The sequence below is a fragment of the Silene latifolia genome, chromosome 5, assembly GCF_048544455.1.
Source record: "Silene latifolia isolate original U9 population chromosome 5, ASM4854445v1, whole genome shotgun sequence".
Taxonomy (NCBI): Eukaryota; Viridiplantae; Streptophyta; class Magnoliopsida; order Caryophyllales; family Caryophyllaceae; genus Silene; species Silene latifolia.
In genome coordinates this window covers 22,102,006-22,124,352 of record NC_133530.1, presented here as the reverse complement: position 1 = coordinate 22,124,352, position 22,347 = coordinate 22,102,006, and the positions used below count along the sequence as shown (strand labels likewise).

General features: G+C 38.4%; 1 protein-coding gene, 1 long non-coding RNA gene and 1 pseudogene across 2 annotated transcripts; all 3 read right to left on the bottom strand.

Moving 5' to 3' along the window:
- The window catches only part of LOC141655041 (putative disease resistance protein RGA4), an 86,466-nt pseudogene extending 77,268 nt beyond the window's left edge, over positions 1-9,198 (bottom strand).
- A 1,970-nt stretch (positions 9,199-11,168) lies between these two features.
- Positions 11,169-11,941, bottom strand: LOC141657051 (uncharacterized). Its single transcript, XR_012548639.1, has 2 exons — positions 11,591-11,941; positions 11,169-11,399 (listed from the first exon to the last, which is right to left on the bottom strand). It is a non-coding gene; the product is annotated as an uncharacterized LOC141657051 (long non-coding RNA).
- Positions 11,942-14,475: 2,534 nt separating this feature from the next.
- LOC141657047 (putative disease resistance protein RGA3) lies at positions 14,476-20,833 on the bottom strand. Its single transcript, XM_074464162.1, has 4 exons — positions 20,472-20,833; positions 19,757-20,007; positions 14,820-18,994; positions 14,476-14,704 (listed from the first exon to the last, which is right to left on the bottom strand). Exon 3 carries the CDS (start codon positions 18,019-18,021, stop codon positions 14,836-14,838), a length of 3,186 nt encoding a protein of 1,061 aa, XP_074320263.1. The 5' UTR covers positions 18,022-18,994; positions 19,757-20,007; positions 20,472-20,833; the 3' UTR covers positions 14,476-14,704; positions 14,820-14,835.
- Between the last annotated feature and the right edge of the window lie 1,514 nt (positions 20,834-22,347).

Below are 22,347 nucleotides of genomic sequence, written 5' to 3'. Positions count from 1 at the left end.
ACTAGATGTCCAGTTATTGACTTGAAGTCAATTTAAGTTATGAATATTGGAAAAGGAAACTGTATAGTTTGCATTTTGAGTCATCATTATGTGCATTTTAGATAATAAGTTTATCATTTGCATCTTATTGTTATTATATATACATTATACATTATTGCATTGTTTTTATTGTTGTTTAGAATTAGTTACATATCATATGCATGCACATAATTAATTATATTGTTATAGTTTGATAAATGTTTAAAAAGAGAAATATATTTTACAGCCTCTTATAATTGATGATATTTTATTAATTGAGTTTTGGGAACTCATGATTATATATGAATCTCTACGACACGATTGAAATGTTATCGTGATTATTTCCAAAATGGAAAATTCAAACTTCTGTAGAGTTACTTGGAGGAAGTTATTATTGTCTCAACCTGAAGTTTGAGCATATGAGAATAATGATTTAAATGAACTTCATGCTAAACATGTGAAATTAGTTTATGGTCAAGAAGTACCATACCGATTGGAAAAAATGTAGTCAAAGTCTACAATGAGAATGTCAATCCATACATATTTGGTTTAGCAAAGAAAAGCGCTCAAAAGTATTGGATGATTTATTCAATAATTATCGGATTGATTGTCCTTAAGAAAAGAAATTAAGGAATGATAGCTACGCTCTTTTTCCCTTCGACTAGGTTTTTTGTCCCAATGGGTTTTTCCTAGCAAGGTTTTTAACGAGGTAGCACTATACGCGCATTATTACGCTATAGTCATGATTGTCATTATTGTTACGATAACAATTATTTTGGACATATAATGCTATGTCATATATTGGGGAGAAACTCCATCATAACTATGGAGGTATTATTTGAAATGAAGATTCAAAAGTTATTATGAAATGATTATATTCAGATTGTGAGTTCCGATGAAGTATGATGATCGAAGTTATCAAAATTTCTACTAATTGAAGATATCAAGTTATCAACGAAGAAGAATTATATTTCAACAATCGAGAAGCTATTAGGACGGCTCCACTGCTCCACAGCTTACGAAGCATTACACATGTTCAGCGTAAGAATAATATTTGCTTACGTGCATAAAGCAAGAGAGCAGATACCAGAGCACTCGTTAGACTAATGGTTAAGCCTCCCAGGACAAATTAATTTATATAAACTAGTTTTAAACCCGTGCAAAATTGCACGGGTATATATTTGGGCCGGTATTAATGTTTTTGGATGTATATTTGTTTTTGTATTTCTATTGTACTTATCTAGTTGGTCTAAATCAACGATCTACATAATTAATGTTTAAATTTGTTACAAACACGTGTTGACATGCACTGGTTTATGAGGAAATAATGTAATATACTTTTGTAAATAAAAATTGCATACATAAAAAACTTTACATCCGGATAAAAGAAATATAATCTAATAATCAAGTTTAACATATGCAAGTTATTCTAAAAATTGAAAAATTTCATGATACACTACATTAGTAGTGCATAATGACTTGTAAATTAAATTAAAATTTATTTGTTTTTTTAGAGTAAAAAAAAATTAAAATTTGCTTTAAATGTTAGTTGAAGACTAAATTAACTCGGTTGTCTATCATTGTCGTCTACCATTTTCGGTATGCGCGGGTGATAGTTAAGTTGCCGAGTTTTATATTCCAAGTAAATACTCCGTGATGATTGATTTTTTTTAAAAAGAAATTTTGTACCATGTAGTTTTAAAAAATTATGTTGTGATGTTGTTGCTGCATGAGTGCATGATACAATAATATTAACCAAAATACATGAATATTTTATACTCCAAGTAAATACTTCGTTAAGATTTATTTTTTAAACAAAAATTATTGTAGCATGTAGTTTTAAAAAATTATATATGTAATTCATTTGCGTTTTATGTTCTATCCCGTATATAAATGTAATTCCTTCTCGTAATTATGTAATTTTATTATTATTTAATTTTGTTTTAAAAATTATGTAATTCAATTTTATTTACTCCGATTTGTAATTCATTCTGCGTATATGTTATTAATTTTATTTACACGGAATGTATAAAATTATTTCATAATATTAATTCATAGAATTTTTTCATAATATTATTTCATAGAATTTGTTGCAAGACGGAATTTATCGCATGTTTGAAAAGACGGAAATCTGAAGAAATAAATACATTGCACACTAACGGGTCCCACCATAACATGAATTTCCAAAAAAAAAGGAGGTTGCATTAATGACGTGGCGCGCTGAGGATTGAGTATTGTCTTTTGTATTAATATAGATAAGATTTCGAGCCCGGAAAAATTACAGGAAACAAGGCACTAAAGTGGAATACTAAAGGTCTTACCATAGCAAAGATAGTACTCTCTCCCATCCAAATCAAATGCTACATTTGATTTTTTGGCATTATTTATAATTGTAGAGAATCTTAGGTATTATTGGTAATGTATAAGAGAAAACATAGTCATGCGAGATCTTGTTTGATTCATCGTTATGATTTATGAATGCTATAAGAATATCAAGTTTTTATAAAAGTTTTTATAATTTTAATAATGTTTAATTAAAGATATTCACGTTGCAAAACGCGCATCGGCAAGCGTAATAAAGTCTGTAACATTTGGTTTGGATGAGAGGGAGTAGTAAAGAGCCAAATAGGGAGCGATAAACACAAAAATGGCACAGAGTATCGTGTTCATGATTTCTAGGCATTTATTTGAGGGAGATCCTATTTTCACGGGCCAAAAGTGCTTTGCCAGTGATGGCCTGGAATTACACTTTAAGTGGGTTTGAGGATTGCTAGACCTTAAAATGTTTTCAAAAGTGGTGATTAGGAAAAAAAAAAAAAAAAAAAGATTAGGAAGTGTGTCAGAAATTTCAGAATTTACAAGGGTGCATAGGAATAACTTCTGATACGAAAATGAGTAGCTCAAATGAGGATGACGGGTTTAAGTTAAATGTAGAAGAAATTGGCTGAGCTTATCACGCAAAAGGAGGGGACGGTCCAGCCCAAGTCCAGCTCGGATGCATAATTAAAGTGTCGCCTTAAGCTTATCTTATATTATTTTTTTAGGAGTCTTATTTCCAAATAAATTAGTTTAATATTTCAGCTCGCTTATTTCCTAATAGCAGAATAAGGTAAGTCGGTTTTTAGGAAAGTGTGTTTTATTCCCATTAAGTTTAGGCGTGTGTTTTTAGGTCTTTTAGTCGGTTTCTTTTGGCCTATATAAGGCATTGTAATTAGCTTCTCTTTTACAAGTTGAATATTGATAATAAAAACCTAAGCTTTTGCCTTGCAATTGTTATCTCGGATCGACACAAAAGCTTTTTTTATCTCAGTTTCGGTGACACGAGTACGTGAGGTAATATGATGAGCAGAAGTAATATATACTACATCTTGGCTATAAAACAAGAGGTTTATGATGAATGTTTTTCTTATTTAATTTCTGAAATATGGTACACTATTTATAATGGGATTGTAGACCTAAATTAGGAGAGGAGCCTATACAATTATACTAATTGATTGACAGGATTATCTATTGCTATATTTACAAAACTGATTGCTGAATTAGTGGGATGATGATTACACAATAATATCTTGCTATTTTTGAGAGTTTGGTGGTATATTGTGTGATATACTGTTAATACGCCCCCTCAAGTTGGGCGATTTATTGATGAGGCCAAGCTTGTCTTGTAATGATTGATGTTGATGCTTGTGTAGTGGCTTTGTAAGTATGTCGGCTATTTGATCTTTGCTAGCAATATGAGAGAGACGGATGCGACCTTCCTGAAGTTGTTGCTTGACAAAGTGGAAGGAAATAGCCATGTGCTTCATTCTGGAGTGGAAGACGGGATTTTTAGCGTAGAGCGTTGCAGACATGTTGTCACAGAAGATGGCAGGTGGTTTAATGACGGCGATGCGAAGCTCGGACAGGAGGTTACGAAGCCATAGTGTCTCGGTGGTGACTGAGGCGACAGCGCGGAACTCCGCTTCGGTGGTGGATAGGGCAATGCCGGTTTGTTTCTTGGAGGACCAAGAAATCGGGTTTCGGCCAAGATAGACAATGTAGCCGGTGGTAGATAGGTAGTTATCTTTATCACCGCCATAGTCAGCGTCACAAAATGCATGAAGACATAGAGGGTTGTTTTTATGAAGCTGAATACCATGGAATTGAGTTCCTTGAAGATAGCGAAGGAGCCGTTTTAATGCTGTCCAGTGAGCTATAGTAGGATGGTGAAGAAATTGGGCAAGACGATTCACCGTGAAGGCAATGTCGGGTCTAGTGAGAGACAGGTATTGTAGACTCCCAACTATAGCACGATAAGTGGATTGATCATGAATAGGGTGGGCATCCTCGCGTAGGAGTGGAGGTGAGGTGGCCATTGGAGTGGTGTTGGGCTTGGCTTCCGCCATGTTGTGTTTGGTAAGAAGATCATGGATATACTTGGATTGACTTAAATGAAGACCAAGATCATTGGGGGTTACTTCAATGCCAAGAAAGTAGGATAAGGGGCCGAGATCTTTTAGAGAAAACCGATTTGATAAATTAGTGATAAAGGTTTGTAAGTTAACTAAGTTTGGTCCTGTAATAATTATATCGTCTACATAAATAAGCATGTAAATGGAGGTTGTATTGTTTTGCATGATAAATAAGGAGGGGTCGGATATGGATTGAGTAAACCCAAGGGTGAATAAATACGACTTGAGCTCGGTATACCAAGCTCGAGGCGCCTATTTCAGTCCATAAATTGCTTTTTGTAATTTGCAAACAAAATCTGGTTTGGTTTGATCGACGAACCCTGGTGGTTGTGTCATAAACACATTATCGGTCAGAGTACCTTGTAGAAAAGCATTATTATTATTAATATCAAGTTGACAAAGAGGCCAATTTTTGGCAACGGCGAGAGAGAGAATTAAACGGACGGTTGTGGGTTTGACTACAGGACTAAAGGTTTCCGTATAGTCAATTCCAGGTCGTTGAGTGAAGCCCTTAGCAACAAGGCGAGCTTTGTGTTGCTTTAAGGTACCATCAGGGTTAAATTTGTTTCGATAGACCCATTTGAATCCAACGATGTTTTGAGCGGAAGAACGTGGAACTAAGGTCCAAGTGTGGTTGCGGTCAAGAGCATTGTATTCGTCTTGCATTGCTTGACGCCAATGAGGAAGAATTAGGGCCTGTTTAACAGTGTTTGGAAGGCTTGTGGCTAAGGTTGAGAGATTAGCTGTTTTTGCGTATCGCGGATTTGGTTTCCGAATATTATTGTCAAGTCGGGTTGTGATGGTTTTAGTGGGAGGGGGAACGGTGGTGGGTGTGGGTGAAGATATGGGGGGGTTAGTGGATGATGGTGTTTCAGAGTCATCAGAGGGCATATCGGTTGGTGTGTCGACCGTGATGGGTGCAAAGTAGTAGTGTGGTTGTCAACTTCTATAGTGGGAGCTCGACGAGAATAGACAAATTGAAGGGGAGATTTCGAGTGACTAGTTTGAGTAGGCGATGGGGAGGGTGATTGTTGTGGGTTGGTGATGGAAGAAGATAAGATAGGAAGGGAGATGGTGACCCACTCATCCGGTGATGGAGGTGGTAAGGAAGCGGTTGGGAGCGTCGCAAAGGGATAAATGTCATCATAAAATTTAACATGACGGGAGGTGTAGATGCGATGTGTTTTAGGATCAAGGCAATGGAAGACACTTTGCGTTGTGGAGTATCCAATAAATACACACGGAATGGAGCGGTTTTCGAGTTTGTGCTTGGTGTACGGTCTTAGCCAAGGATAGGCGAGACAACCAAAGTTATGCAGATTAGTATAAGTGGGTTGTTTATTATGAATAACTAAGTATTGGGACTTGCCATTAAGAGATCGAGTCGGTAGTTTATTGATGAGGTAGGTGGCGGTGCTAAAGGCAAAGGGCCAATATTTTGTAGGGAGGTGCGAATGGTTGAGGAGTGCGAGACCTGTCTCGACAATGTGACGGTGTCTCCTCTCAGCATATCCATTATGTTCGGGAGTATGCGGAGGAGATGTGGAATGACAAATACCTTCGTTAAGCAAGGTGGTGTTTAATTTAATATATTCACCTCCATTATCGGAGAAAAAATGTTTTATCGGTTTATTAAAATGTTTTTCCACGAGTGCTTTGAATTGAATAAATAATTGAGTGGTATCGGATTTTTTCTTTAATGGATACATCCAAATATACTTACTATAGTGGTCGACAAAGACTATATAATACTTGTAGTGATCAAACGAGGTTATTGGGCTTGTCCAAAGATCGGAGAACACGAGATCGAGTGGAGCGTTGGACTCGAGTGTAGAATTAGAAAATGGTAACTTTTTGCTCTTTGCAATATTGCAAGATTCACAATGCGAGTAATCAAAAATAGAAAATGGTAAATGTTTATTAATTTGTTTGATTACATCATAGTTCGGGTGTCCTAACTTATGATGCCAAGATAACGAGTCAGGTCCTTTGATCGAAGCATAGACTTTTGGTTTAGAAGGACACCACTCGTACACTCCGTCTTTAACTCGGCCCTGGAGAATTGTGGTTCCCGTTGCTATCGCCTTAACAAAAAAAGAATCATGAGAGAAAACAACATAAGCTTGATTATCTCGACACAATTGCGAAATGGAAATTATGTTACGAGATATATTTGGTACGTGAAGAACATTATTAAACTTTAAGGATTGTAAATGAAAATTACCTATATTAGCAATGGGTATGGAGGAACCGTCTCCAATGAGAAGGTCATCAAGGCCGGTGTAGGGAGAGTGAAAAGCGAGGGTGTCCAAGTCGTGTGTGACATGGTGGCTCGCACCACTGTCAAGGAGGAAGTTTGGATTTGGTGCGGCTGCCCCTGTCGTGACGGTATGGGCCTAGTGGGGAGTGTACTGCTGGCGGTTAGAGGGTGGAGCAGGAAACACAATTTGCGGAAATAATTTTCGAAACAAGGGACAGTTTGCAATAACATGTCCTGTTTCTCGACACCATTGACACCTACCTTTGAAGGGTCGAGGGGTGGAGTTGGGCAAGGTGTGATTGGTGGCGGTAGATTGTGAGGGTGATGCCGATTGGTTGTAGTAGCGGTTCTGACTGCGGTGGTGGTGGTAGCCGCGGTAGGCCGGGTTGGCAGATGGTTGGAAATGGGTGGATGTGGGTTGATGCTGAATAAGCATTTCATGTTGGAGTAATTTTTCGTGGAGAGCCTCAAAACTGATTGGTGTGTCTCGGGCTCGGACTGTATCAATTACCGGTTTATAAAGTTCATAATCAAGGCCTTTAAGGACCTTGGAGATGACATCTTCAGGATCGATGATCTTACCCATAAGGGCAAGTTGATCAACGCAAGCTTTTATGGAATGGACATAGTCGCTTATGGTTTGATCCGTGGTTTTAATTATCGAATCAAGTCTCTCTTTGAGTTGTTGGATGTGAACGCGTGAGGGGTTGGCGTATGTGTGGGCGAGGATGTCCCACGCTTCTTTAGCGGTCTTAGCCCGTACGATTAGGGTTTGTAGGGCCGCGGTTATGGTGCCCATTAAGGCACCGAGAATAAGGCCATCCTGCTTTAGCCAGGATAGGTGCGCCGGGTTTGAAACCTCCTGCTTGGTGGTTGCATCGACAGTGGTGGGAGAGGGAGCAGGAGTGGATCCATCAAGGAATCCAAGAAGACTAAATCCAAAGAGGATGTTAGTCAGTTGAAACCTCCAAGACGTATAGTTTAGAGGTGTTAGCTTGACGACGTGGTTGAGATTAAGGGCGGTGAGGGGTTGGTCGCCATTGTGGGGGTTGGCAAGTAATCATAGCTTAGCTTCAGCACAGGCATGATATTATTTAGATCTATGAGCTTTGCCTTAGAGAGTTGAGCATCTCTAAATAGTTCCCATTCTTTCTCAGTGTGTTTTGAGTACAGAAGGCTTCCAACAACCCTGATAGCCAAGGGAACATTTCCGCAATTTCTCACAATCTCTTTACCAATTTGAGCCAAAGTTGGGTTACTCTCCTCTTGTCCATTATTAAATGCTAATATTCTGAACAGATTCCAGGACTCCTCTGGTGTTAGAAGTCCCAATTTGTAGGGTTCAGGAACTGTTCCTACAATGCTTGCAACCACACCAGATCGCGTAGTCACAATTATTTTACTTCCGTGATTACCACATTGCAACAAGCTTAAGAGATTCAGCCACCTATCACGACTTTCATCCCATATATCATCCAAAGACTGTGTAAAACTTCTTATCCTTTCGCTACTCTAATTTGTGATTTGAATTTGTTCCCTCGAGGACGACCACTCCTATCACCAAGGCGCTCACGATTTTTCCTAAAACTTCATTATTATCATTTATTTCAGGTACACAAGCCCATTTAGCAACATCAAAATGTTTTTTAACCCTTTCATCATTAAAAACCAATTGAGCAAGAGTCGTTTTCCCTAAACCACCAAAACCCACTATGGGTATCACAGTAACACTCTCTTCTGCATACTTAGGATCAAAAAGCATGCCCAGGATGTTGTTTTTATCACTATCCCTACCAATGACACTGTCTGCTTGAACGAAAGAGATTGTTTCTCTTTCAACTACCAAATGGCTAATTGGCTCTTCATCTGTAAGACATACCCTTAAGTTCAAGCCATCCATTTCCGACTTAAGGTCATCGAGTTCTTCCCTTATAGACTTGATCTCTTGAGCCATTTTTCTATTGAAGCCAAAAGGGTTAGAGCAAGAGAATGCACTGCGTACCTTGTGGGCCAGTTTGGTTCTATCCGCTCGCTGTTCGCGACAGCTAATGGTGTAGACCTCATCAAACAAATCATCAGCACGGTAAAGCACCTGCCTTAGTCTCCCAAGCCACTCTTTAATCACTTCACTGCTCTCCTGTTCATGACGCTTTTCAGCATCATTAACACGAGCTCGAATGAACCTTATGGTACCTTCAAGCTTCTCTAAGTCACGCAGTGCACCCCAACTGGATACGACTTCTTGAAAAGCATGTTGTCCCAAGGATACCAATACTCTCTCAACAATGTTGAACAGGATACTCTCTGCCATTTTTGTGTTTAGTCACTGCTCTTACTACTCTCTTTGCTCTGTTAAGATCTTAAATATTTAGCTTTGGTGCCTTTTTGCCTGAAATATCTCTATTAGAATCTTTTACAGAATATATGTCCTAGGATCCTTGACTAATGGTCAAATTATGACTCAGACAACTGTCTGTTGTCTCCTACTCAATATTTTACTTCCTTTGTCCGAATCATTAGTTTTCCTTTTTATTCTTTATGACGAGAATTTTAATTAAAGGTAAACAAATGATTCGGATTGAGTATAATGCAAACAAACATTTTTCGTACAACCGGACATGTGCCGTGCTTTGTAAGGCGTGTAACCCTGCTTAATAAACAAACAAGCATTCCCATATTCATTACCCTTATTTTATTTCCTGAATTTCTTTTATCAGATTATTTGTTTATTAGCACGGCTCCACTGCTCCACGCCTTACGAAGTATCACACAAGAGACAGCAGATACCAAAGCACTTGTTACTTTGTTAGACTACTGGTTAAGACAAATTAGTTTATAATAAATTTCGAAACAAAGAGACTACAGTGGAATACTAAAGATCTTTTACCATAGCAAGATCATATAACCCACTTTTGCAAGATCATATAATGAGATTTAACCGTATATCGTATTTTACCGAAGCTTGGTTAGGAGTATATTGGTTAATATTTCCAACTGCTAAACTCAGCTACTTTTTAAAAAAAAAAAAAAAAAAAAAACAACTAAAAAAACTTTTGGGCATAAAATGTATAGTAGTTAAGTGTCAAACACACATCCAAGTGTTAGACTACTGGTTAAGCCTCCTAGGACAAAACAAATAGCCATATAAATGATGACCTCTCCATTGACCTGCAAATCTGCACCTAAGAGGATAGTGGAAAGAACTTGCCTGAGCATGTTAATTAATCTGGATGCTGTCGAACAGCTGCTATTTGAATTTGTTCCGACAAGTGCTGTGAAAAGATGGAAATCGGAGAAACCAAATGCTAAAGTACCCAGTAGCCCTGGCACAGAAAGAGAATCGTATACAATAATGTCCCAAATACAAGGCTATAGAACAAAAAAATAGTTCAAAGAACTGATCCAAACATCATCTAACTTATTGAAGATGACATGATATTACAGTACCAAAACTAATGAACTAATATAGTCCCTGAATCAACACAGTTTTCTGAAAACTGAGATGAGGTGAAGGACATATAGCATAAAGTTTGAAATACTCCGGAACCAAAAATGAGTATTACTGTATTATCCTAAATTATGGTGCGGCCAATCATCAGTATCACAGTACTTTTTTCAATGTTAGAATACATCCTGATATCTGAAAGACTGAAAGTACATACAACTACAAAACCATGATTAGTTAACGAGAGTACATGTAGGAAAAGAGTTCTGATACCACACTTCGTATTACATTCTCCAACTACACGTAAATACTCGCAGCTATTGTACATCAAAGGCTCAATAAATTGTGATACATGCTTACCACACTATTGCACAGTTGATTGTGAGCCAGCCTGCAATAGTCCCATCAAACTGACAAAATCATTCTCTTGTCTGCCTATAATGATCAGCAAAGAAAGCAAATCCACCAAAGCTCTCTAGCAGCCTAGATCATCTAAAATTACTTTAGAAAATACTGTTTGCTAAAAGCATACCGCCAAAACCAGTAAACATTGGCAAAAAATGTCAAAAATTAGTAGAAAGGGGAAATAACAACAATTAACATGAGACTTATTTCATAAACAGTCTGCTTGATCATTCCAGGTGAAAAGAAAATCCATGTCGGTGACACATTTGCCACCATAAACAGAAGAAATGTTGAAAACATGGACATCTTAAACTAGCCTACACAGGAAACCAACATACAAATAGAATACGTCTTCCAAATCATGAATGGATCTTTTGCATTCTGCAATCTATGTATGCTAAAAAGTTTACACCTCACACCTTTCCCATCATTACAGTTAATGGATATCGAAACAAACATTTTGCGGGTATGATAGAATGAGGAAAAGGTGTTTGCTGTAATCAACTGAAAGAAACATTAAGAAGCTACAAGAGTCAGAAGCATGAATAATTTATTTCGCCAAAAAAATATTACGAAATACTAACTGGACCATTAATACAGGTATCTATCTACTGCTAACTCTATGCACTGCTGCAACCACTTTGCTACAAGAAAAGAGAACAGATCAAAGGTTTCTCCCAGCGGCCCAACTACTTTATTAAGCCATTGATTTGTGTTAAGACTGTCGCAACAATCTTACTTGCTTAGCCATTAGTTCTTGGCAATCACACAGCTTCTCAATTACCATCACAATTTGCTTGTTTCATTCTCTTTTCTTCCCCTGATAATAGTAAACGAGTAAAATGTTTAGTATAACTTTACCAATTGTTGCACACAATTTTGTCATCAGAACTTCAATGCACAAATAATTTGACAGCAAAAGATAAGTTTAGAAGCACAAGAGAAGGAATATGGTGTAACGCATCAGTCATAGCCATTAATGCATTATCAAAACAGCAAAGAGGCACATACCATTATACTCGAGAAAATACTTTTGAAGCAAGGCTCTGTCTTTATCACTAACATCATGAGCAGTGAGCAAGTGGAGAAATAAAGAGGCAGTGTTGGCATCAACAGCAAATTTTTGGTTCCTCATACTGCGAAGATGTTCCAAAGCCAAGGCGATATCATTAGAATTTAGAAATCCTTTAATAATTGTATTATAGGTGCGTTCGTTTGGAGAAATTCCATTGTCCGCCATCTCCTCTAAAATTTTGGTTGCATCACCAAACAATCCCTGCCTACATAAAACTTTAATTTGAATAGTATAGATAGTTGCATTTGGCTTCAATCGCTTGGCTACAAGAGTAGAGAACACCTGTCTTGCTTCAACTAGTCGCCCAGCTTCACAAAGGCCATTAATTATGGTATTATAGGTAACAATGCTAGGGGCCACTCCATTTTTTCCATCTCCTTGCGTAAAGAGATTGCCGTATCAATTTGGTCATTTCTTAAAAAGCCGTCAAGCAATGCATTGTAAGTAAACACATTGGGTGCCACGCCTCGATCTTGCATCTCTCTAAAAAGTTGGATTGCAAACTGGAGTCTCTCACCCTTGCACAAGGCATCTATAATGGTGCTATAGCTGAAGACATCGGGGGTTATTTGTGTTCCTTTAAGATGCATGTCTTGGAGCAGCTCCAAAGCTTTGTCAACCTTCTTAGACTTGCAATATCCATTGATTAAGCTGTCGAAAGTCACAACATTAGGCACGACACCACCTTTCACCATAATATCAAGGAGCTTTTCTGCCTCCATCTCACCGCGCAAACAGTAACCATCCAACAAAGCATTGACCTTTCCATCTTTACAGTACATGTCAATTAAGGTGCTGTAAGTTTCATTATTGGGAGCAATGTTGCTGTCCAACATCTCAGTCAACAATTTCTTAAGGTACTGTATGTGACGACGTCGGGTAAAATGTTCTTGGCTGTCATCACCTTGAAAAGACTAAGTGCTTGAGGTAACAAGCAGTCTTTACAAAGACTATCAATGATGGTGCTATAAATAACAACATTAGGTTTAAAAGGGGCTCTACATTCCATATCCCGAAGCAAGCGTAGGGCACCAGCATTGTCGCCAGATTGGCAAAGACCTTTGATCATAGAACCGTAAGTAACAAAGGAGGGTTGTATCCCAAGCTTGACGGTTTTATCTAATAATTTAACAGCTTGGTCCAACTTTTCAGAATCAATTAGTCCATTGAGTAAGGTAGTGATAACGACAATATTAGGTGAAATGGTGAATATCCAAGCTTAAGGTTCTTACTCAGAAGAGAGAAGGCAAAATCAAGGCGGCCCAATGAGCAATAACACTAAACGAGAATACCAATGGAATGCATATCGGGGCGGTGACCGGAAAGTTGAAGGTGATTAAAGAGGGTAATGACAGTAGAAAACGGGGGGTAGGGTTTAATCTTGGACATGGCAGTAAACAGTTGATTGAAGACGATAATAGACGGGCGAGGACGAAGAGAATCCAATTGATGAAATATCGAAACAGGAATATCAATTCTAGTAAACCCTAATCTACAGTTTTCTCTAACAGAATCCAGAAATAATTGGGGATCGTCAACAACATGATAAAAATGATAGCGAACAAAATTGGAATGAAATCGAAAAGGGGAGAAATGAAGAAGATTACCGGGTATGAATCTGAGCATGTTAACAATCGTCAAAATTAATTAGGGCAAACAAATTGGGGATGAACAAGGTTATAGTGAAGAATTTATAAAGTACACTTTAAATCTTCGAACTTTTAGACATTGTTGAACAAATTGGGGATGATCAAGGTTTTAGTATGAAATTGGATTGAACTGGGGGAGTGTTTGCAAGGTTGGGAAAAATATTGGTCCTTGAAGATTGAATGACCCGACCCGAGTAACCCGACATGTAACTTGTAAAGTTGTAAGTGGTTGATACTCGAGCGGAGGACCTAAGCATGATCGATAACATAAATTGGCCCAAAGCTATATGTGCCGACCCGAATATATATTGTTGCAAACTGACCACTATACCTCAAGAATTTGATAATTAACACACCTAAAAATGACCCGATCCAAAATAGTCTTTACCAATCCGTTTTGTTGCAAATTGAAATGAGTCGCTCCGAATTGACCAATCTAAACCCAACTCTTAATTGACCCATTGCAAGGTCTAGTTTCTTGTTTTCCTTTCTTCCGGTTAAAAGTAACATTATCGATTAGGTGATTATCGATAATGTTGGTCAAATTATCAATAATTTAGGTGATTATCGATAATGTTGGTCAAATTTAATAAAGAGTATAGAACAAGTTAATTGCGTAAACTCTTCTTAAATTTGACCCAACTTTTTTTTTTTTTAAACAAAATTTGACCCAACTTAATTGACCCACCCACCTTATATTTCTGAAATTGCTGAACAATTTTGTCTTGTGTATGGATCAAATTGATCACAAGTCATTTATAGGCAATGACTAATTGATCTAACCCAAAAAGTTTTTATTCAAGTCGACAAGTCGCCTGTAAGTTAAGTCATGTTCGGACAGGTCGACTCAAATCCATGGGTCCAAGGTCAAAATGATGGTTACCGGAAAGAATGGCCATGGTAACAATGTCGCAGCTAAAAACAACCACGAAATTGAAAGTTTTCTTAGCAAGTTCATTCATTAAAGATCTTGAAATTACATGATCCGACTTCAATAACCAGTACTAGCAAGCTAAGTTAAGAAAGGAATACAAAGGAGAAACTGAATGTAAATTTCTTAGCAATGGTTGATTCCTGAAAAAACTCAGCGTTACTTTATCTGAACAAAAAGATTGCAAAACTAAAGCATCTACTCCCTCCGTTCCGATCATTTGTTTACCGTTGATTAAACAAATGACTGAGACAGAAAGAGTAGTTCCTATAGTAGGAATTTTGCTAGAGATTGATGTCAATTGTCCAACGTCAACATAACAGCTTGGGGAAAAAAATCACACAGAAATATAGCATTGTCTGAAAAAGCAGCAGTCCCAAAAATCGAGATTCGGCGGTGTTCTTACTGCATGTTCTGCAGCCATAAGCACATGGTGGAATCCCTGCTGATCCAAGTAATTCTCCAGGCCACTGTTAACAAGAAAACAGAAAAGTAAAATATTTGATACAAACATTAGTACATGATTACTTATACAAACAAGATTTCACAGATTTCAAATTGAAAGGGATAAAGACAGATGCATACCCGGAGAATGCAGAGGCTATGACGCGTAATTAAAGGAAACAGTGGGAATGTGTTTAATTCGTGGCCAATAGTCGCCATCTGGCTGCTGACATCTTTTCTTCAGAACTGAGCAAGCAAATATCCTAAGCTTTTGTAAAGATTTAAGACCACGCAGTGACTTCGGAAGTGATGTCAAATCCCCGCAGTTCATAATCGTAAGACTATGAAGCTGGGAAAGACCGTTGATTTGCTGGGGAAGCGCTTTCAAATCCAGTAGGCTTCTAATAATTAGATGCTCAAGCGTACTTAAGCAACCAATCCCACGAGGTAGTAACTCCAGTTTAGAAATGCCTGATAGGTCCAACGTCCGAAGGCTCTTCAAGCCTTCCCAAACGTTTATGCCATCGGTCTCATCCCATGTATCCAAACCTTCACAATTGTCGATTTTCAATTCTTCAAGGATAGAGAGACACCGAATCTCATCATATTTGTTAGGTGAAGACGGTGATGTTAAAATGGATTTCAGTAGTTCCCCATCGATATGACTCACAGTCAGTGACTCAAGCCGTGGTGTAAAGGGCAATGACATCAACTTGGGGCACCTTGATATCTCAAGTCTTCTAAGCCGAGGGAAGACAAAACGCTGCCATACTTGAAGGCAGTCGTCGTGTTCAACTTTTGACCATCTCTTCAGTTCTTGTATATAATAAAGCGATAAAGTCTCCAAGGCCGGAAAATATACTTCATCACCAACACTAACGTCGTCAGCTTCTACATACTCCAAAAATCTAAGCTGTCCAAATCTAAGATGCTTGAGAAAAGGAAACCGGCTGAAGAGGGGTAGAGCTCGAAAACTATCACACTGTTGAATATAAATAGTGACAAGTTTAGGTAACTCGTGTAGCATACCGCGAGGAAGACTATTTCCTCGGAGTCCTGAAAAATGCAGGTCTATAAGACTTGGTGGTAAATGCAACGACTCCAACAACGACTCCTCATCTCGAATAGCAACTATTGGCTGATCATCCCCTTGGTACTGAAAGCAGAATGAGACCGAGACTAACTTTTTCTTGTCTTTTAATTTTGCAGCCTGTACTTCAAGCACACCATTTGTACGCCACCTTCGCCATTCAATTTTCAACTTACCCCTGAGATCGAAGTCACCTAGTGTGTCTAAACCGTTATTCTCTCCTATTATAAATCTATTCAACTCCCTCAGAGAATTCATTCTTCCAAAATTCGGAGGCAAATCAGTGAAAGGGCATTCCTTAATTCCGAGGTGTCTCAGGTTCACCAATTTAGTAAAACCTCTCGGCAACTCTTTAAGGTCTCTACAAAAATCTAAGTTTAGTGTTTTCAGGTTATCTAATCTTGTGATGGCATCAGGAAGAAATTTGATACTGCTATGTGAGAAATTAAGGTACCGTAAATGTGTTAACCTCCCTATTGAAGCTGGCGCTATCTTAATGTTACGGCCTTCTAGAGCACGCAAGGACTTGAACCTCGAAACCAATTCTTCAAACGTTGATGCTGTTGTATTATACCTTTTGAACAGCAGGGACCGCATATTTCTAGCACCAAGCACGGATCGTGCGGATTTGCTTACATTTCCTTCTGCACATATATGGAGATGCACAAGTCTATTACTGAATTGATGTGCGCCTAACCCATCGACTACACTTATCTCATCACCAGCTACATGTTGAGCCAAATCATGCACCAAGTCATGCATTTTGCAGTGTATAATGTTAGAAGAATCATATTCTTTAACATCCTGGAAAAAATTCCGTCTTACCAACTCAAGAAAGTACTGATCCCCGACATCCTCCATGCTAAGACATTCCCCTGCTGACTCGAGATATCCTTGGGCCATCCAAAGACGAACAAGTTCATTGCTCTCAAACATGTAGTCTTTTGGGAACAATGAACAATAAGCAAAACACCGTTTCAACACTGATGGTAAGTAATCATAACTCAACTTCAACACGGGCATTATATTGTTAAGATCTATGAGCTTTGCCTTAGAGACTTGGGAATCCCTAAACAGTTCCCATTCTCTCTCAGTGTATTTTGCGTACAAAACACTTCCAACAACCCTGATAGCCAACGGAACATTTCCGCAATTTCCCACTATCTCTTTACCAATTTTAGCCAAAGTAGGATTACTCTCCTCCTGTTCATTTTTAAATGCTAATATTTTGAATAGGTTCCAGGAATCCTCTTTTGTCAGAAGTCCCAATTTGTAGGCTTCAGGAACTGTGCCTACAATGGTTGCAACGACGCCAGATCGCGTAGTCACAATGATTTTACTTCCAAGATTACCACATTGCAACAAGCTTAAGAGATCCAGCCACCTATCACGACTTTCATCCCATATATCATCCAGCACAAGCAAAAACTTCTTATCTTTAACTGCTACTCTAATGTTTGACTGAATTTGCTCCCTTGAAAGATCGTGATTACTCATACCAGTCAAGGCTCTCGAAATTTCACCTAAAACCTTTTGCTGATCATTTATTTCAGGCACACAAGCCCATTTTGCAATATCAAAATGTTTTTTAACCCTTTCGTCATTAAACACCAATTGGGCAAGAGTTGTTTTCCCTAGACCGCCAAAACCCACAATGGGTATCACGGTAACACTCTCTTCCGCATACTTGGGATCAAAAAGCATATTAAGGATGTTGTTTTTATCACTATCCCTACCAATGACTCTGTCTGTTTGAACAAAAGAGATCGTTTCCCTTTCAACTACCAAACGGGTAATAGGGTCTTGATCCGTAAGACATACCTTAAAGTTCAAGCCATCCATTTCCGACTTAAGATCATCAAGTTCTTCTCTAATAGACTTGATCTCATGAGCCATTTTTCTGTTAAAGCCAAAAAGGTTTGAGCTGGAGAATACAGTGTGTACCTGATGGGCTAGTTTGCTTCTATCAGCTCGCTGCTCACGACAGCTAATGGTGTAGACCTCATCAAACAAATCATCAGCACGATAAAGCACTTGCCTTAGCCTCCCAAGCCACTCTTTGATCAATTCACTGCTCTCCTGTTCATGACGTTTTTCAGCATCATGAACACGAGCTCTAATGAGCCTTATGGTACCTTCAAACTTCTCTAAGTCACGCCGTGCACCTAAACTAGATAGCACATCTTGAAGAGCATATCGTCCCAAGGACACCAATATTTTCTCGACAATGTTGAACAGGATACTCTCCGCCATTTTCACTTTGATTCACTCCCTTTTACGGCTACTCTCTTTACTCTGAGATCTTTAGTTTTCAACTTTGGTGTTCTTGTTGACTGTAATATCATCAACTAGGATCATATATATAATATGAATATCACCAATAATATCTTTAATATTCAACTTTGGTTGACCAACGGTTTTAGACCATGTGTCCAGCAAATGATATGCTGTTTCCTGTGAATTATTGATCAAGTAAACAAACATTTTTCTTACAGCTGAGAATGTCAACTCCGGAGTAAACTATGGAGCCCTGCTTTTAAACAAGCATTCACACATGAATATAATATACTCCCTACGTCTCAATCATTTGTTTGCCTTTGACTAAAATACCACGCAAACAAATAATTGGGACAAGGGGTGGGCATAATCCGGTCCAGAACGGTTAAAAATTCCGGTCCGGTCCCGGTCCAACATTTTTAAAGATTCCGGTTCCCAGACCGGAATTAAATTTTTTTTTAAAATATTATATAGAAAAACAAGTGTATGCCTATTTAATCTGGTCCAACCGGTCCGGTTTTTTGGACTGGAATTTGAAAAGGAGGGTACGTAAAAATAATTCCAGTCCAACCGGTCTTGGACCGGATTAAATCCGGAATTTTTAATTCCGGTCCGGTCTCCGGTCCATTATTTTTTAGGATTCCGGTTCTGGTCCAGTCTGGACCGGACCGATGCCCAACCCTAATTGGGACAAATGGAGCACTAAACAGTTCAGTACAGAGTATATGACAGAAATACAGTTAGTACTTTACTACTTAGGAGGATTAAATAGGTAATGGTACTTACAGGGATGGTTGCCTGGTTGGTGCACGCTTTAGAATCGGCGTTGATAGCCGTTTCTTCAATATGAGTGAGGTGTATTTTAATTGAACATATGGAGGGAGTTCCATTCTGGGGCTTGAACGGAGGGAGTACTATTTCAATTTCTGCAAATCAAAACCAAGGGGATCTGCTATTAGTTAAAGCAAATATAGTAAGGAAAAGGAACAGGGAACAAGGATAGTAGATGCAGCGAGAAGAGCGTAAAAAATTTCCTCAGCTTAAGTCATACAGAACATAATATAATAAAACCTAGAACTAGCAGTTGATGCTGAATGCTATACACAGACACATTCCTTTCCACAGCTTCACTAAGAAAGTGGATTACTGTAAAGAAATTTATTACTCAAAATTGCTGTTGATGTACTGGTGTGCATTAGTACCTACTGAATTTTTTACTGTAACATAAGGCTGAAACTGAGAATGCACTTTAACAGATAAATAATACAGCAAAACAGAATTACCGCCGAGCAAACCGGCTATAGCTTCTCAACAGATTGCATACACACAACATGCAAAACATTTCCTATCTATGGTTTTACACTCGCTACCAAGTAGTTCGTTTTTAAATAAGTTTTTGCAAATTAATCTCTTTCGATTGTTATTTTGTTGAACTCTATCAAAAACTAGATATTCAATATTGACCACTGGAGTAATGGGTCAGTTGTACGGATTTAGAACAAAATGCAGCACCCCAATAAACTGTAGCTTACCATAGCCACATTGTGGACATTTTGTCGAACTCTATCAAAAACTAGATGTTCAATATTGCCCAGTTGGGAATGTGAATATTTTTTTGGCACTCTTTCTCCATTCAACAGCCAGTTAACAATGTGGACATTGTCCTACAACTCACCATTACACCATAAGAACTGAAATCTTCGCGATCAACGTGCTTCCCATGAGATGCCTGGCTGCAGAACTGTCCCTTGTTAATGCTTCCTCGGCTTCACGAGTGCAAGGTCATATTCTTGAAATACGCGGGATCATGAAGGGAGTTTACCATGAGGCTTCCATTGGTGATATTTAGGCCACTTACCCGAGCTCTCTCTTCATGGTGCGGCCAGATAGCTCTGAAGTAGACACGGTTGCAGACTCGCCATCTTTTCCTGTGCCTATACGCCCCTCGAAGTCGATGTCAACCTACATGGAGCACATCATTATTGATAAACCTGGGTATAGCGGAACAAATACATTTGCTTGCTTTCTACTCCATTATAGGAATAATTTTGCTACAGATTTTGCTGTCAAGTTTCAGCATAACACTGCTGATCCAAGTAAGATACATAAGGAAACATAAAGAGTGCAGAAATGCAGAATAGATTTACAAATGCCTTTCACTTTCATATTAGTATAAAAAATTAAAATTAAAAGAAAATACTGCATACTCAACTCCCGAGAAAAAAAAAAAGTAAAACTCTAAAATCCTTCTTCATGTTCGAGCAGGTTGGTTCTGGTTAAATCACATCAAGGTAGCAGATCTACTGGGGTTTGTTCAATTGCGATTTAAGTCGAGTTAATACACATCGGGTCAGTTCTACTAGTCTAGTTCGACCCAACATGAGATTTAAGAACAAAATGCAGCACCTTAATAAACTGTAGCTTACCATAGCCACATCAAAAACAATGTTTCTGCCCAGAGGGAATGTGAATATTTGTTCGCTCCCGCTTTCTCCATTCATCAGCTTGTTAACATTGTTGACATTTGAAAAGTTACCTCTGGCTCTGGCCTTCACCTCATCATTACACCTACAGCTCTTGGCTATCAACCGAAATACTTGAAAAGTATCTTTCCATGAGATACTTGGCTCCAGAACTGTCCCTGAAGTACAAGAAAGAGCACTACTATCTTTTAGGCCACTTACCTGAGCTATATATCTCTTGATTGCGCGGCCAGATAGCTCTAAAGTAGACACCCACACAGTCTCGCTGTCCGGTCCTGCGCCTCTACCCTCCACAAAGTCGATGTCAGCCTACATGGAGCACATCATTATCAACGTCAACTGAAGTACCAAGAGTCCAAGACTCTTTCCCTTCCGCTGATAGTCATTTCAAGAAACCAAGCAGAAACGTAAACCACATAGATGATTGAGATGAGTTATGGTTGATACAAACATCCAAAACCGTGTATATTGCTAATTTGCTATATTAGCCAGCAGTTGAATCATTCGGGAGATGAAACTACAAATAAGATCAGCATAAAATACAGTTAAGAAAATATAGCAGTTTACCCCCCTTCACCTCATTCTTTTCGAAGAACCCTCCTGCCCCAGAGGTCATGGTCTCCTCTGTGTATTAACAAACCCAAGGCATTGCAGTAGACAAAACATCTTAGTGTCACATAAACCTACAGCACAAACTTTGATAGCATATGCGATAACCAATGAAGTGAAGGAAAAATGTATAGCTCTTGTAAGTAGGTGGGCACACCCTTCAAAATCACGGCTACCTGAAAGAACGGCCACACTTACAATGTCACTGCTAAAACAGTCCTACGAGATTCAAAACTTTTCTTAGCATCGTCATTCATGAAAGATCCCAAAATAATAATAACCACTTACTCAACCATGACGGCGTGACAAAAACCAAAAAACACCTACTTCAGTGATAAGCAAACATACAAAGCTTCAAACAGTCATTTGTTTACAGATTAGTGATTACAAGTGTTAAACCAGTACATAGCAGATACATTTGCTGACTTTCTATCACATGAATATTTGCTACAAAGATTGCTGTCAAGTTTCAGCATAACAGCTGGAAAAAAAATCACACAGAAATACACCATTCTCTGAAAATCTGAATAGCAGCAGCAGAAACTGAATATCAAGGTCAGCAATATTCCTAATGCAAGTTGTGCCAGGCATGCAGTCATAAGAAACATGGCGGAATCGCAATAAGAGTGAAGAATAAGCTCTCAAGTCTCAAATCTACTCACTTCTACAGGTACCTTTCCTTTTCCTTCTTGAATAAGAATCAAGAAATATAAGAGAAAATATTGTATACCCAACTCTAAAAAAAAAGTATGACCCTAAAATTCTTCTTCATCTTCCAGGGGCCAACATCACCAAAATCACTCAATTTTGGTAAGCACCAAAGTTCATTTTTAACCTTATTATTAGTTATATTTAGTGTTTCAAACTATGTTACTCCGCTACGTCATTTAATCGGTATATCAGTATCTGACACGCATCTTGTGCTGACGCAACACATGACATGCGTCCGATACACCAATTTCAGACATGACACCGATACTTGATTAATGTCACCTGATTTGGTTTCAATGATGTGTAAGAAAATGAGATGAGAAAATTGTAGAAGGAGAATGATAATTGATAAATGAATTCCAATTTGTTCCGAGAATCTGGTACAGTATGATTTGGTATTGCATAATCAAGGTATATAGGACTAACTCACTCGCAACAAGTGTACTGGACTAACTCGCTCGCTGCAGACATGTTTATCATAAGATACATGTATCTTATG

What these genes read in the sequence shown, in the direction of transcription:
- LOC141657047 (XM_074464162.1), bottom strand. Translation starts at nt 18,021, where the DNA reads ATGGCGGAGAGTATCCTGTTCAACATTGTCGAGAAAATATTGGTGTCC.